The sequence below is a fragment of the Pseudophryne corroboree genome (genome assembly GCF_028390025.1).
Source record: "Pseudophryne corroboree isolate aPseCor3 chromosome 3 unlocalized genomic scaffold, aPseCor3.hap2 SUPER_3_unloc_1, whole genome shotgun sequence".
NCBI classification, from domain to species: Eukaryota; Metazoa; Chordata; class Amphibia; order Anura; family Myobatrachidae; genus Pseudophryne; species Pseudophryne corroboree.
This window is the reverse complement of record NW_026967493.1, coordinates 4955557-4970165: the sequence shown is the minus strand read 5'-3', so window position 1 is coordinate 4970165 and position 14609 is coordinate 4955557. Positions and strand designations below refer to the sequence as shown.

At 44.0% G+C, this 14609-nt stretch overlaps 1 protein-coding gene and 1 pseudogene across 2 annotated transcripts in view; both read left to right on the top strand.

Moving 5' to 3' along the window:
• LOC134983148 (oocyte zinc finger protein XlCOF6.1-like) overlaps positions 1-12042 on the top strand; it is a 48236-nt gene extending 36194 nt beyond the window's left edge. The window contains exons 3-5 of one of the 2 annotated variants that reach the window (XM_063948888.1): positions 5241-5338; positions 7899-8010; positions 10035-12042. In XM_063948888.1, coding sequence (XP_063804958.1) covers positions 5241-5338; positions 7899-8010; positions 10035-10936 — 1112 coding nt within the window. In that variant the 3' untranslated portion in view covers positions 10937-12042. Of the gene's footprint in view, positions 1-5240; positions 5339-7898; positions 8011-10031 lie in introns of both variants that reach the window. The other variant, XM_063948887.1, reaches the window with a different exon arrangement.
• On the top strand, positions 6870-6988 carry LOC134983184 (5S ribosomal RNA; annotated as a pseudogene).
• Positions 12043-14609: the final 2567 nt, after the last annotated feature.

The following is a 14609-nucleotide window of genomic DNA, read 5'->3' as shown; positions in this document are numbered from 1 at the left end:
GTTCACAGAAAATTGGTCACCTGACGCGTTTCTCCGCCCACAACGATGGCGGTTTCATCAGAGGATAATAAGTCCATTGCTATGGTCTCTTTTTATCCCCTCAGGGGGCTCTCCATTGGATAATATATATTAACCCTTAATCTCCCTTAATTGGGATGCATTACCATCTTATTGCATCAATGTCGTTATGTAAACATGGCAAACGGTTAACCGTTTGCCATGTTTACATAACGACATTGATGCAATAAGATGGTAATGCATCCCAATTAAGGGAGATTAAGGGTTAATATATATTATCCAATGGAGAGCCCCCTGAGGGGATAAAAAGAGACCATAGCAATGGACTTATTATCCTCTGATGAAACCGCCATCGTTGTGGGCGGAGAAACGCGTCAGGTGACCAATTTTCTGTGAACCGCAAGTGGAACGCAAAGTCCGGAAGCCGGAAGCCCGAACCCGGAAGTCGCGAGACGCGACACGTGCAAACAGTCCACCATCACACAGTCTGTGGCAGTGCAAGAAACCCGTAGATTCAGCTACGAGTCCCCCATCCCCTGCGCCCGATACCAGCATTGTGGACCAGGCAGGAGGAAACACCAGGAGGATATACGGGCTTGCACCACCCAGGAGCGCTCCTGACACAAACGGATGGGTGAAGTATCTACACACTTACACCCCCCATATGAACAGCATCCTTTATTAAGTGAAGTATCTGTTGCACGTCATTACAGACAGTTTGTTTGGAGTCAAATTCTCTCAAAGATTGGTGCATGATTTCACATCTACTCAGCCGAAGGAGGCATATTAACACTTCATTGCATGAGTGCATACAGCCCACATATTAATTTGTGAACTAACAACCATTTGCTTTGGAAATAACAGTATCTTTGCCTATTTCTGTATGAGAAGTATTTCGGCTGAATGATAATCCTTCTCCAATTGGTTTAATAATACAGGTGCTTGCAATCAAGCTTTCTAAAGGAGCTATATCAATCAAAGTGCAATCTGTGTGGAGTTTACACTTGCTTGCTCATAGAGTAATTGTTTTAATTATTGTTTTATGGTAATATGAAATTTATTGGCTAAATGAATTTGCCTTACTGTCTATATAAGATTGATTTTTAATCAGTAATTTTAATAAACTAGATAAATTGTATCAAAGAAGCAGTCGGTTATTACATTGTGCGCCTTCACTCATATTTTCTTTATCTGACCCTTCCTATCATGCAAAGAGGAATCTCTCTGTCCAGGAACTGTTTAAACTAACATTACTCGCTGACATGGTCTAGGGGAACTATGGGTACAAAATGCATTATTTGGGTTAGATATGCAATGTTCTAATAACACGCTACACGCTCACAAACTCTACCGTAAATACCCATACCACGTGCAGGGTCGCCGGAGCGACTCCTACGCAAACGGCGTATCACGTACAGGATCGCTGGAGCGACTCCTACGCAAATTGCGGATATGTGCACGCACGGCAGACTGAGTGCACAAGCAGCGGGCATGCGCATGGGGTTAGTACAAGGCATAAGCATTATGATATTTTTTCGACTTTGACACTACAGGGGGAAGGCTTTTATTCGAGCCTGTTCGTGGTCCCGAAGCCGAATGGCTCAGTCAGACAGATTCTGAACCTAAAATCTCTCAATTTCTTTCTAAAAAGATTCAAATTCAAGATGGAATCTCTCCGAACAGTGATCTCCAATCTGGAGGAGGGCGATTTTATGGTGTCGGTCGACATAAAGGATGCCTACTTACACGTCCCCATATATCCTCCACATCAGGTATACCTGAGGTTTGCTGTTCAGGATTGTCATTACCAATTTCAGACGTTGCCGTTTGGTCTGTCCACGGCTCCGAGGATTTTCACCAAGGTTACGGTGGAAATGATGGTTCTCCTGCGCAAGCAGGGAATCACAATTATCCCATACTTGGACGATCTCCTGATAAAGGCGAGATCCAAGGAACAATTGCTGAAAAACGTTGCACTCTCTCTGACGATTCTGTAACAACAGGGTTGGCTCCTAAACTTGCTAAAATCACAGTTGGTTCCGACAACACGGTTGTTGTTCCTGGGTATGATTCTGGATACAGAATTATAGAGAGTTTTTCTTCCAGTGGAAAAGGCTCTGGAAATACAGAACATGGTAAAACAGATTCTGAAACCGGCAAGAGTGTCGATTCTTCAATGCACTCGGTTGCTGGGGAAGATGGTGGCGGCCTACGAGGCCATTCAGTATGGCAGGTTCCATGCCAGGGTGTTTCAGTGGGACCTGCTGGACTAGTGGTCCGGGTCTCACCTGGACATGCACCGGAAAATATTCCTATCTTCCAGGACCAAGATCTCCCTTCTGTGGTGGCTGCACAGTTCTCACCTTCTGGAGGGACGCAGGTTCGGGATTCAGGATTGGATCCTGGTGACCACAGATGCAAGTCTCCGATTCTGGGGAGCAATCACACAGGGGAGAAATTTTCAGGGAAAATGGTCAAGCCAGGAAGCTTGTCTGCACATAAACATTCTGGAATTAAGGGCCATTTACAACGGCATTCCGCAAGCGGATCATCTTCTTCGCGGTCTGCCCGTCTTGATTCAGTCAGACAACATAACAGCAGTGGCATACATAAACCGCCAGGGCGGAACAAGGAGCAGAGCGGCGATGGCCGAGGCCACGAGAATTCTTCGCTGGGCGGAGAAACATGCAAGCGTTCTGTCAGCGGTCTTCATTCCAGGAGTGGACAACTGTTAAGCAGACTTCCTCAGCAGACACGATCTCCATCCAGGAGAGTGGGATCTTCATCAAGAGGTCTTTGCAGAAGTGACAAGTCGTTGGGGAATTCCTCAAATAGACATGATGGCGTACCGCCTCAACAAGAAACTTCAGAGATATTGTTCCAGATCAAGGGACCCTCAAGCGATGGCGGTGCACGCCCTAGTGACACCGTGGGTGTTTTTGTCGGTATATGTGTTCCCTCCACTTCCACTCATTCCAAAGGTGATAAAGATCATAAGAAGAACAAGAATTCAGTCGATACTCATTGTTCCAGACTGGCCAAGGAGGGCCTGGTATCCAGATCTTCAGGAGTTGCTCATAGAAGATCCCTGGCCTCTTCCTCTACGAGAGGACCTGTTACTACAGGGTCCGTGCATGTATCAAGACTTACCGCGGCTGCGTTTGACGGCATGGCGGTTGAGCACCAAATCCTTGCCTGGAAGGGTATTCCCAGTGAAGTCATTCCCACACTTCTTCAGGCTAGAAAAGAAGTAACGGCAAAGCATTACCACCGTATTTGGAGGAAATATGTGTCTTGGTGTGAATCCAAGAAGGCTCCTACGGAGGTATTTCTGCTGGGGCGTTTGCTCCACTTTTTACAAGCTGGTGTGGATGCGGGCCTAAAGTTGGGCTCAATTAAAGTACAAATTTAGGCCTTATCGATTTTCTTTCAGAAAGAATTGGCCTCCCTTCCAGAAGTTCAGACCTTCGTGAAAGGAGTACTACACATCCAACCTCCCTTTGTGCCCCCAGTGGGGCCTTGGGATCTGAATGTGGTGTTGCAGTTCCTGCAATCTCATTGGTTTGAACCTTTGCGTAAGGTTGAGTTAAAGTTCCTTACTTGGAAGGTAGTCATGTTGTTGGCCTTGGCTTCCACAAGGCGGGTCTCTGAATTGGCGGCTTTGTCTCACAAAAGTCCCTATTTAATCTTCCATGCTGATAGAGCGGAGTTGAGAACTCGTCAGCAATTTTTGCCATAGGTGGTTTCATCGTTTCACGTAAACCAGCCTATTGTGGTGCCTGTGGCTACTGACGCTTTGGCGGAATCAAAGTCTCTCGATGTGGTCAGAGCTTTGAAAATCTGTGTCGCCAGAACGGCTCAAATTAGGAAAACAGAGGCTCTGTTTGTCCTGTGGGCTCCCAATAAGATTGGGGCTCCTGCCTCCAAGCAGACTATTGCACGTTGGATCTGTAATACGATTCAGCAAGCTCACTCTACGGCAGGATTGCCGTTACCAAAATCTGTGAAGGCTCATTCTACCAGAAAGGTGGGCTCATCCTGGGCGGCTGCCCGGGGGGTCTCGGCATTACAGCTTTGTCGAGCGGCTACTTGGTCGGGATCAAACACCTTTGCAAAGTTTTACAAGTTTGATACCCTGGCTGAGGAGGACCTCTTGTTTGGTCAGTCGGTGCTGCAGAGTCATCCGCACTCTCCCGCCCGTTCTAGAGCTTTGGTATAAACCCCATGGTTCTTGAAGCATCCCCAGCATCCTCTAGGACGTATGAGAAAATAGGATTTTAATACCTACCGGTAAATCCTTTTCTCTTAGTCCGTAGAGGATGCTGGGCGCCCGTCCCAGTGCGGGCTGTATCTGCAGTTTGGTTGTAGTTACGCTCATGTTGAGTTAAGTTCAGTCAGTCTGTGACTGTTGTTGGTCATGCCGTTGCATGCGTTGTTGTTGAATGCCGTGTTGTACGGCGTGTTTGAGGTGTGAGTTGGTATATATCTCACCTTAGCTAAAAACGTTAAATAAATCCTTTTCCTCTAAATGTCCGTCTCCCTGGGCACAGTTCCTATAACTGTAGTCTGGAGGAGGGGCATAGAGGGAGGAGCCAGTTCACACCCATTTATAGTCTTAAAGTGCCCATGTCTCCTGCGGATCCCGTCTATACCCCATGGTTCTTGAAGCATCCCCAGCATCCTCTACGGACTAAATCCCATTTAATCGCCCTGGCGGGTAGAGCCCAGTTGCTGCAGGCAGCAGCTCTGCCCACACAAAGTCTGGAGCAGTCAGAACACTGCATCCAGAGCATTGGGACTCAGGTAAGATGCATCCCTTTCAGACAGAAAGCATCCAGCACAAGCGGCAGGTTCCTCCCACAGACTTTGGGTCTCAGGGGGAGGTGAGGGCCCAGTCTGCCAGAGCCAGTGTGTGCTTCGACATGGGACATGCTGGGGTGTGTAGTTCCACAGCATCTTGAGTGCCACATGTTCCCAACCCCTGCTCTAGAAATACATTGTTCCATACGTATCTGTGTATATCCAAAAATCACTTAGACATTTATTCCCCGTATGTAAAAGGCTTCATCCTATAGAAATTCCTCCTGTTTATTGCTGAGTTAAGTAATGAAACACAAGAGATGCTTAGTAATTATAACACAGGGAGAACTTAGGGTAAAGTACACACATCATCTGATAATCACATGTATACAACGTACTCAGTCACTGTGTGTCTCCTACAGATGGGGCCAGTAACAGGAATACCCCAGAGAGATGTCCCCATCCTCTTTATTCACAGGATCATACAGAGGAGAGTCACAGTGTCCCACAGGAGGATCAGGTAGGTGGGATTTATCAGTGCAGAGCTGGGCTGGGAAGGCTTAGTGATGGCACCTTCATTGCATCCAGAAGCCGGGCAACTGGGTCACAGGAAGCAGCTGGTCCTTACAGCACAGGGGGGAAAAAGCTGAGCAGAGCAGGCGGGAGGCACCGCATTGCAGTCCCCAGGAGAGGGGACACAGCAGGGCGTCCGTACACCGCAGCAGCACTGGTGCTGACAAGCGATTACCCAGGATGCAAGGTGGAGATACAGAAGCAGGACGTGAGACCGGACCAGACCACACTCCTATAAAGAGGAGGGGGGCTGGATTATCGGCTACAAGCTCCTCTTTTTTTCCTGAAGGGCTGGAAGTCTGGGAGAAATATCTGACAGAGTGCTACCTTTTCTTTTCAGATATGATGGTATTTTCCCTGTATCTAGTTACCTATATATGGTGTATAAGTAATTCTTATGGTAAGATCAGTGAAATGTTATAGGACATTCTCCTGGGGAAAGGACAGTAGTGGTACAGTGGGAAATACTAGATTACTGAATAGTGCAGGCTGCTGTGTCATATTGCAGGGCAGCCTCTGTCTGCTTCCGGGTGCGGATGGATCGCTACCTCTACAAAGCGACCAGCTGATGCTCTTCTATAGTTTTTGCTACAGACTATGGGGAACACACCTTTTCATTTAACAGGGTCGTACATGTTATTGGGGTTTAAGCATTCGGCTGTTTTTCCTGAACGTAGTTTTACAGGAATTCTGTGGAAATGTCTCATCATTATTAGTATCATAATGGTGAGAGGGTTTCTCCAAAGGCTGATCCTGGAGGAGGGAGGTTTGGTTTCCATTTATGGTCAGATTGTCAAATGAAATAACTTTAAATAGCACAAGTTTGATAGTCCTGTGCAACTTTCATAGCTTAGCTGTGGCTGTCTAATGTTGAATTCTGTTAACTGAGAGACGGCAATGGAGAGGAGCCTGGTTAGTCTTTTTGTTCACAAATATTTGTGCTTCCAACCATAACACACTGAACATGCTCAATGTTGTACGCTCTTGGGAGCTGTGTAGTGTTGGGCCTGGTTACTACCTGGATGGGAGTCCCATATGGACGTACAAGGTGCAGTAGATACTCATATTGGTGGAGATAGATTGAGTACCTGGTCAAATTGGTGTATTGTGTCTTATACACAGTGGTCAGAAATGCTGCAAAGGTTTCATATTGATTTCTACTATATATCTATAGAAATACAGGAACAGTCACCTATGGAAGGGGAGGTTCCTGTAGCTTCTTGTTCAGACCCATAGACATGATAATATAATCTGTTTTGAGTAGCTGCTTGTGCAGTTCTGTTACTCAGTTTGTTTGGGGCAAAACACTGACTGATCTTTTGGTAGATATATTTTATGGCAGGTTGGACCATATTCTGTCATTTTAAAGGTAATTACCAAACATCCAACAGAAGTGTTAGGACATATTATAAGATCAAAGATCTCTGGTAAGACTAAAGATAGAATCTATAAGAACAGTCATATCATTCCTGAAGCAGACCTACAGCCACACCACACTGGGCATGCCAAGTCTTGACTGATCTTGGAAGATAAGTAGTGTAGGGCCTGGTTAGTACATGGAGGGGAAACCACCTGGGAATACCAGGTGCTGTAGGTAAAGTTTATGGGACTGCGGTATCGCTCAATAAGAATAGAGAATGGGAAGGAAAATTGCTCAGTCATCAGCTCATTCTTCCAGAAAATTGTCTCTGTATCCAGAAGTTTCAGTAGAGATGTCATGGTAACAGTTTTGTCATACAACAGGTATTTTTTTTTACTTTTTATTTATTCTTCCTTGGTTGGAAAATATAGGGGATGGTATTCCAGGACTTTAGTGGCACGAGATTGTCCAAAGAGGTTTTAGCACTCAGAGGTTCTAAACATGGCAGTGGGTCCATGAAGTGGGGTTCTATTTAAACAGTAGCGCTCTGTTATGGGCCAATGGTGTCAATTCATAACATGGTAAAAGCTAGGATTCTAGAGAAATTAGGTCCAAATATCATAATTCAGACTAAAAGGAAACAGGGAATGTCTATAAAGGTGTGGTTTGTAGTGACAGAAATCCCACTAACATGATTGGACACGCTAGATCACATGACCGTGCATTTTTTCCCAATGATCTCACATCTGAACTATATTACCAAGATCCGAAAACCTTAGGCTATAGGTTCTCAAATCGGTCATCAGGACCCCAAACCGTTCATGTTTTCTAGGTCTGCAAACAGTGAAATAATTAGCTCTATCTGTGGGGTTTTTTTCAAATGTGTCAGGAAATAACACATCTGTGCACTTGCTAGGTGACCAGGAATACGTGAACTGTTTTGGGTCCTGAAGACCGAGTTTGAGAAACCTTATGTAACTGACTTCTGTTACCACCGGCATACACCCATGCGGAGCCAGGTACTCCAGCTAGTGTCTCATAACCTCAAAATACCATGGGGACAATATATCGTGTACACTGATATCCTTCTGTATGTTCTCTGTTCTGTAACTCAGGAATTACAACATTGTCATATTTACAATTTCAGTGGAAAGATCTAATTATTATCAAAGTAGAAGATATAAAAGAAGAAGAGGAGACGTGTGTGTGGGGTGATCTGCAGTGTAAGAAGGAAGAAATCCCTACAGGTATCAGTACAGGTGAGTACTAACCACTAAGTACAGAACAGAATCTCAAATCCTTGTGTTCAGTCATTACAGCAATCTCTTATTTTATACCCTTCTCTGTCAGTAAAGATTAATGAGGACAAAGCATTTGCCCAGTGGGTGAGTCAGGAGCCATCAGCCCCTATTATACTCCTGCTCTCCCCCTCACATCATGTCACTCTGTGTTACCAGCCCAGAGATCTGACCAGTCTCCTCCCCACACACTCTGGTGTATCCAATACATCAGGAGCCATCAGCCCCTATTATACTCCTGCTCTCCTCCTCACATCATGTCACTGTGTGTTACCAGCCCAGAGATCTGACCAGTCTCCTCCCCACACTCTCTGGTGTATCTCATACATCAGGAGCCATCAGCCCCTATTATACTCCTGCTCTCCCCCTCACATTATGTCACTGTGTGTTACCAGCCCAGAGATCTGACCAGTCTCCTCCCCACACTCTCTGGTGTATCTCATACATCAGGAGCCATCAGCCCCTATTATTCTCCTGCTACCCCTCACATCATGGCACTGTGTGTTAGACATCAGAGAACTCACACAGAGGAGAAGCCGTTTCCATGTTCTGACTGTGGTAAATATTTTGCACAGAAGTCAGATCTTATTATGCATTAGAGAACTCACACAGGTGAGAAGCCATTTTCTTGTTCTGGGTGTGGGGAAATGGTTTACGCAGAAAACATCTCGTCAGGCATGAGAGACTTCATGCAGTTAATGAAGCCATTAGCGCATACTGATAATGGGATTATGTGACACAAAGGTCAGGTCTTGCTAGAGATCTATTTTTTAGAATTGAGCAAAAGGCCCTTTCATGCTTTGCATGTGGGAAGTCTCTCACAGTTAAATCTTATCTGGCACCAGAGAGTTCACATGGGTAAGAAGCCGTTTCCATGTTCCGAGTGTGGGAAATGTTTTACATGGGAAGATGTTCTTGTTATAAATCAGAGAAGTCACACAGGTGAAAGGGTATTTCCGTATTCTGAGTGTGGGAAATGTTTTCCCCAGACATCACATTTTCTTAAACATCAGCTAATTCACACTCCTTAATAATACCTGCTTGAATTTTAGTGGAAGGTACCTTATCAGCAAAATACATTTATTTATTTTGTTCAATAACGTGTGTAAAATGGGCACTTCTGGGTGTGTTCTGGGTTGCCACCTTACATACGCATGCTAGAAATCCGTATTATAGGAGCATCAGGGTGTGTAGCCATGCTTCCACAGTTTAATGAGGCGCTCACATGATGACGGGACGCCTATACAGAGCTGGTGTTGCAGCAGCAAAAGTAAAAACAGTGGGTGGTGCGACTTATACGCACGAAGCCGTATAAACGCTGGCATTAGCATAAGGTAGTAAATATGGCTGCCGCGACTGGCCGTAGAGTTTCAGAAAGTCAGGGGAGGATGACAACATGCACTGGCATAATGTACAACTCACCACTTGGACTCATATCCGGAGCAATCCATCTCCAGTGGTCCAACTTTGAATCTTCTGGTTGCTGGACCATTTTAAGAAAAATAAAATTCAGAAACAACCGACAGAGGTTTTTGTAGATCCCTCAGGAGTGGGAGATGATAGAGTATTGGGGCTAGAACCAATGATCTCAGTAAAGTTTACTCTACATGTTTAGTCCTTATACACTACAGGCTTAACTCTAGTCATTAAACTTCTATTAGAAATGTTTAGGACACTGCAGTATTTTCCTCATAAAAATTATCTTTTCTACCAAGTATATTATTACATACTAGGGTCACCTTAGTCTCGCCCCATCCCACCCACCACTCTGTTTGCCCTTTCTTCCCCCTGTCCTGTTATGAAACGCCTCCCTCCATTCCATACTTAACGCCATTACTGGCTTCCGATTCCCCACTTGTGAGGTTGTCCTGTCTCCTTCACAGTGGGAACCATTTGTAAGCATGTCCGGGCTTCCACTGCAAGCGCACTTAAGAGAAGGGACATACCTTCTTCATTATACAGATATTTTTTTTTATTTCCAGCAGATTGCCACAACATCAGGAATCCCTCGGAGGAACAGCTCACTATTACTCCAGATTTTAAAACAGAAGATAACGTCATCACAGAACATTCTACAGGAGAAAACCTCTTTACCCCAAATATACATCCAGTAGCTTACAGTGCAGACATATCATTTGATCCCCCTAATCCTGATGAGTGTTCTCCTGATAACTCTTATAGTATTATACATAGTACATTTTTTCAATGTTACGAATGTGGGAAACATTTTATACAGAAATCAGATTTTAGCAGACATCAAAGAACTCACTCAGGTGAGAAGCCGTTTTTATGCTCTGAATGTGGGAAATGTTTTTTACAAAAATCAAATCTTGTTAGACACAAGAGAACTCACACAGGCGAGAAGCCGTTTCCATGTTCTGAGTGCGGGAAATATTTTACAAATAGATCAGCTCTTGTTATACATCAGAGAACTCACACGGGTGAGAAGCCGTTTCCGTGCTCCGAGTGTGGGAAATGTTTTACACACAAATCTGCTCTTGTTATACATCAGAGAACTCACACAAGTGAGAAGCCATTTACGTGTCCCGAGTGTGGCAAATCTTTTACGGATAATTCAGCTTTTGTCAGACACCAGAGAAGTCACACAGGTGAGAAGCCGTATCCATGTTTAGAGTGTGGGAAATGTTTTGCAATGACATCAAATCTTGTTAGACACCAGAGAACTCACACAGGGGAGAAGCCTTATATGTGCTTTGAGTGTGGGAAATGTTTCACACAGAAATCAGATCTTGATCAACATCAAATAATCCACAGAGGCGAGTGGCCATTTTCATGTTCCGAGTGCAATAAATGTTTTAGAAAAAAATCCTTTCTTGTTAAACATCAGAGAACTGAACACAGTGGGGAAACAGTTTCCATGTCCTGATTGTGGGAAATGTTTTACACAAAATAAGATTTTTCAAACATCATAGAGCTCACACATCATTTCACAGATAATGTGTGGTTTTGTTTTAACCTAGTAAGTCTAATTAAATATTGAGCTGTGTTTTATTTGTGGAATATGTGCTACATCAGGTATATCGATGAAGCAGCCCTCCAGCTACTGTGGAACTACATATCCCAGAATGCCTTGCCACAGTATTGCTATTAGAGCATGCAAAAACTGTGGCAAGGCATGTTGGGATGTATAGTTCCATAGCAACTGGAAGGCCACATGTTGGCTATCCCTGTTCTACATGGCAATAAAGCATGGCATGTACCAATACTCTGTTATTTGCTGCAGGTAGGATGAGAGGGAGGAGCTTATGTTGGTCTGATAAAAGGAGCGCCATCTTAGCCCTCACCCTTCCAGGCAGCAGTAGAAACACCGCAAGTGATGTGATATGTATTATTATACACTATGCTATATTTCCAGTCATGTCTCCTAAGGGTAGATTTATGAAATCTTCTAAAACAGATAAGTGGTGATGTGGCCCATAGTAACCAATCAGATTATGTATCACTATCTAGAATGCAACTGAGAAAAGATAGCTAGAATCTGAGTGGCTACTATAAGTAACACTACTCAGTGATCTCCCATCAGTAACTGTTGTTTGTTCCTTCAACATTCCCTTTGGACTTGATGTAGAAAAGATGGAAGATTGGTTTATATGGAAATAGCAGCTTAATGTATGCAGGATATAACATTGTGTTGCTTACGCTCTCTGACAGAGTCTATGTCCAGTCCCCCTTCTGTACTGAGAAATGAGCAACAATAAGGAATATACAGATGAAGTTGTTTTATTGTTGTTAAATCCATTGTAGAAACCAATTTACAAGCAATGACTGTCCGCTGACCATGTCTGTGTCAGATGTTTATCAGATAACGTGATTATCAGACATTACCAGCCTATAGCTATCCGTTATATGTCAGTATCACTGTATATCATATGTGCTACTTTATATTTTTTACCACTATAAATTGTCTGCACTTATGTTTCCAAGTTACGGTTCAGGATGACTGAAATAAAATAGGAATCCTCAATTGAATAATGTTGTATTATATTTACTGATTGTATATGGTTTGGCCAGTAATTAGGGTGAGGGGGTGGGGTGGTATAATAATATGTACATATAATGTAACTGGTTAGGTCGGTAACTAGGGGGTGTGGTGGCATATTAATATGTACCTATAATGTAACTAATCATTGAACTTAATTATTGATTTTTTTAAGATTGGGGAGTGTCTTCCTCATGGCAAAAACTAATCTTGTCAACTATATTACATACTGGGGTCACCTCAGTCACAACCCCCCTCCAAGTCCTCCTCATCCCGCCCTCCACTCTGTCCAGCCCTGCTGCCTCTATCTTGTTCTGACACGTCTCCCATCCTCTCCATACTGATGCCATTCCAGGCTCCCGGTACTCCACCTGTGAGGTTGTCCTGTCTCCCTCACAGGTGGAACCATTGGGGTACGCACCCAAGCTTATAGAATTTACAGAGAAACATAATTTGATGGTGGATAAGAATCACTTGGCCCACCTAGTTTACCCCTTAAAATGCGTGTCCACTGAAGAGAAAGGTCTCACCACCTCCAGCAGATGACCACAACATCAGGAATCTCCCTGAGGAACATCTCATGTTGTCTCCAGATAGTAAAACAGAAGATAATGTCATCACAGAAGATTCTACAGAGGGAGGAGAACATAAGGGGGGTTGAAAGGGAGAAGAATATAGCATGTGGGTGCTGAGATGGAGGGAGAAAGACATGACAACAATGCTGAAAGGGAGAAAAACATGAGGGTGCTGAGAGGGAAAATAATATGAAGGTGCTGAGAGGTAGGAGAACATGAGGGCGATGAGACGGAGAAGAACATGACAAGGGCAGTGAGAGGAGAACATGAAGGTCCTTAAAGGGAGTAGAACATATGGGCACAGAGAAGAAGAAGATGAGGGCACTGAGAGTGTTATGTGTAAATGTTTGTCAGCCTGACATCCTGGAGGGATAAGAAGACACATGGGTGCGGAGAGGAAGAAGAACATGACATAAGAGCAATGAGAGGGAGAAGAACATGACATAAGGGTGCTGAGAGGGAGAAGAACATGACATAACAATGCTGTGAGGGATGAGAACATGACTTAAGGGTGCTGAGAAGTAGAAGAAATTAAGGCTGCTGAGAGGGAGAAGAACATGACAAAAGGCTTCAGGACAGTCCTCAGGAGGCGGGACCTCTCTGAGGAGATAAAATACAGGCTCAACAATATAAGAATAGACTGCAGCTCTATTACACGCTCTACTGTAAAACAGATCTCTCTGCATAACATTTATCTCTGTGTTTATCTTCCAAAGGATTCCGTAGACAGGTCCTAAGGAGGCGGAGCAACAGAAGTATCAATCCAACGTCAGGCTGGTTTATTTATTTAATTATTTTTTCTTTCTTGACAATATAATTTCAGCTGAAAAATATTGCTCCCTTTAGTCTTGCAGTCTTTTTCTTCCTAATCTAAAGGGTGAAAGCACTGCTGAAGTGGTCTATACGTGTGTGTTTCAACAGTAAAAAGCACCAAGACCACAAAAAACATGGGAATGTAGATCTGCAAGCAGCATTTAAAATGGACTGCGGGGTTTTACAAAACTATGGAGAAATTCCTAAGTAACACGCAGTACAGCATAAAGTACATTTTGTGGCGAAATTAGCCTTGCAGTATAATTATCCTCTAATCAATTCCCTATTCTCTGATCCAGAATAAAGCAATTAAGACCCCTTTCTATCCTACAGGAAGAGTGGGAGGAGGAGGAAGGTCTCCTAGTTTATGAGAAGGTGATAATTACGTCAGTCCTCAGGAGGGGGACATTTCTGATAAGGGGTTAGATTCCCTTATTTAAGAACAAGGCGGTACAACAGGTCTTTGACTTCAAGGAAAGAGAAGTCAAGGAACCTGAAGTGTTTGATTTATTTAAGTCATCAACCGAGAATTCAGAGACCGCCAACAGGGTGTTGTTTCTTTCTATTACTCTGATTCTCCAGGATTGGATGGGGTGCAGACTGGAGCTCAGGTCGGGTCTTACACTATAAAAATAAGCCTGTCATAGGTTTGCAGAACACGCAAGCCTGTTTTAAAAATGAAACATGGAAGTAGTCTGATAGACGCTTCCAAAGAAATTCCAAGAGTTGTGAACGCTTACCTGGCTAAACTAAAAAATAAGGTCTTGCTGATACCAAACGTAACTACACTAAAGGATGTGTTGGATTGTAAGGTAGACAAAGCACTGAAATCTATTGTTGTGGCTGCTGGCGCACAGACCTACAATTATTAGTGCTTTGGTCAACAAGGCTCTTACAGCATGGGCTGAACAAATCGTTCAAGCAGGGTGCAGAGAGGGAGAAGAGTATGAGGTGGCGGATGTGTTATGTGTAAATGTTTATGTTAGACTGACATCCTGGAGGGATGGGAAGACGTGGGTGCAGAGAGGAAGAAGAAAGAAACATACAGGCATGGAGATGGAGAAAAATAAGAATTTACTCACCGGTAATTCTATTTCTCGTAGTCCGTAGTGGATGTTGGGTACTCCGTAAGGACCATGGGAAATAGACGGGCTCCGCAGTCTCCTGCGGAG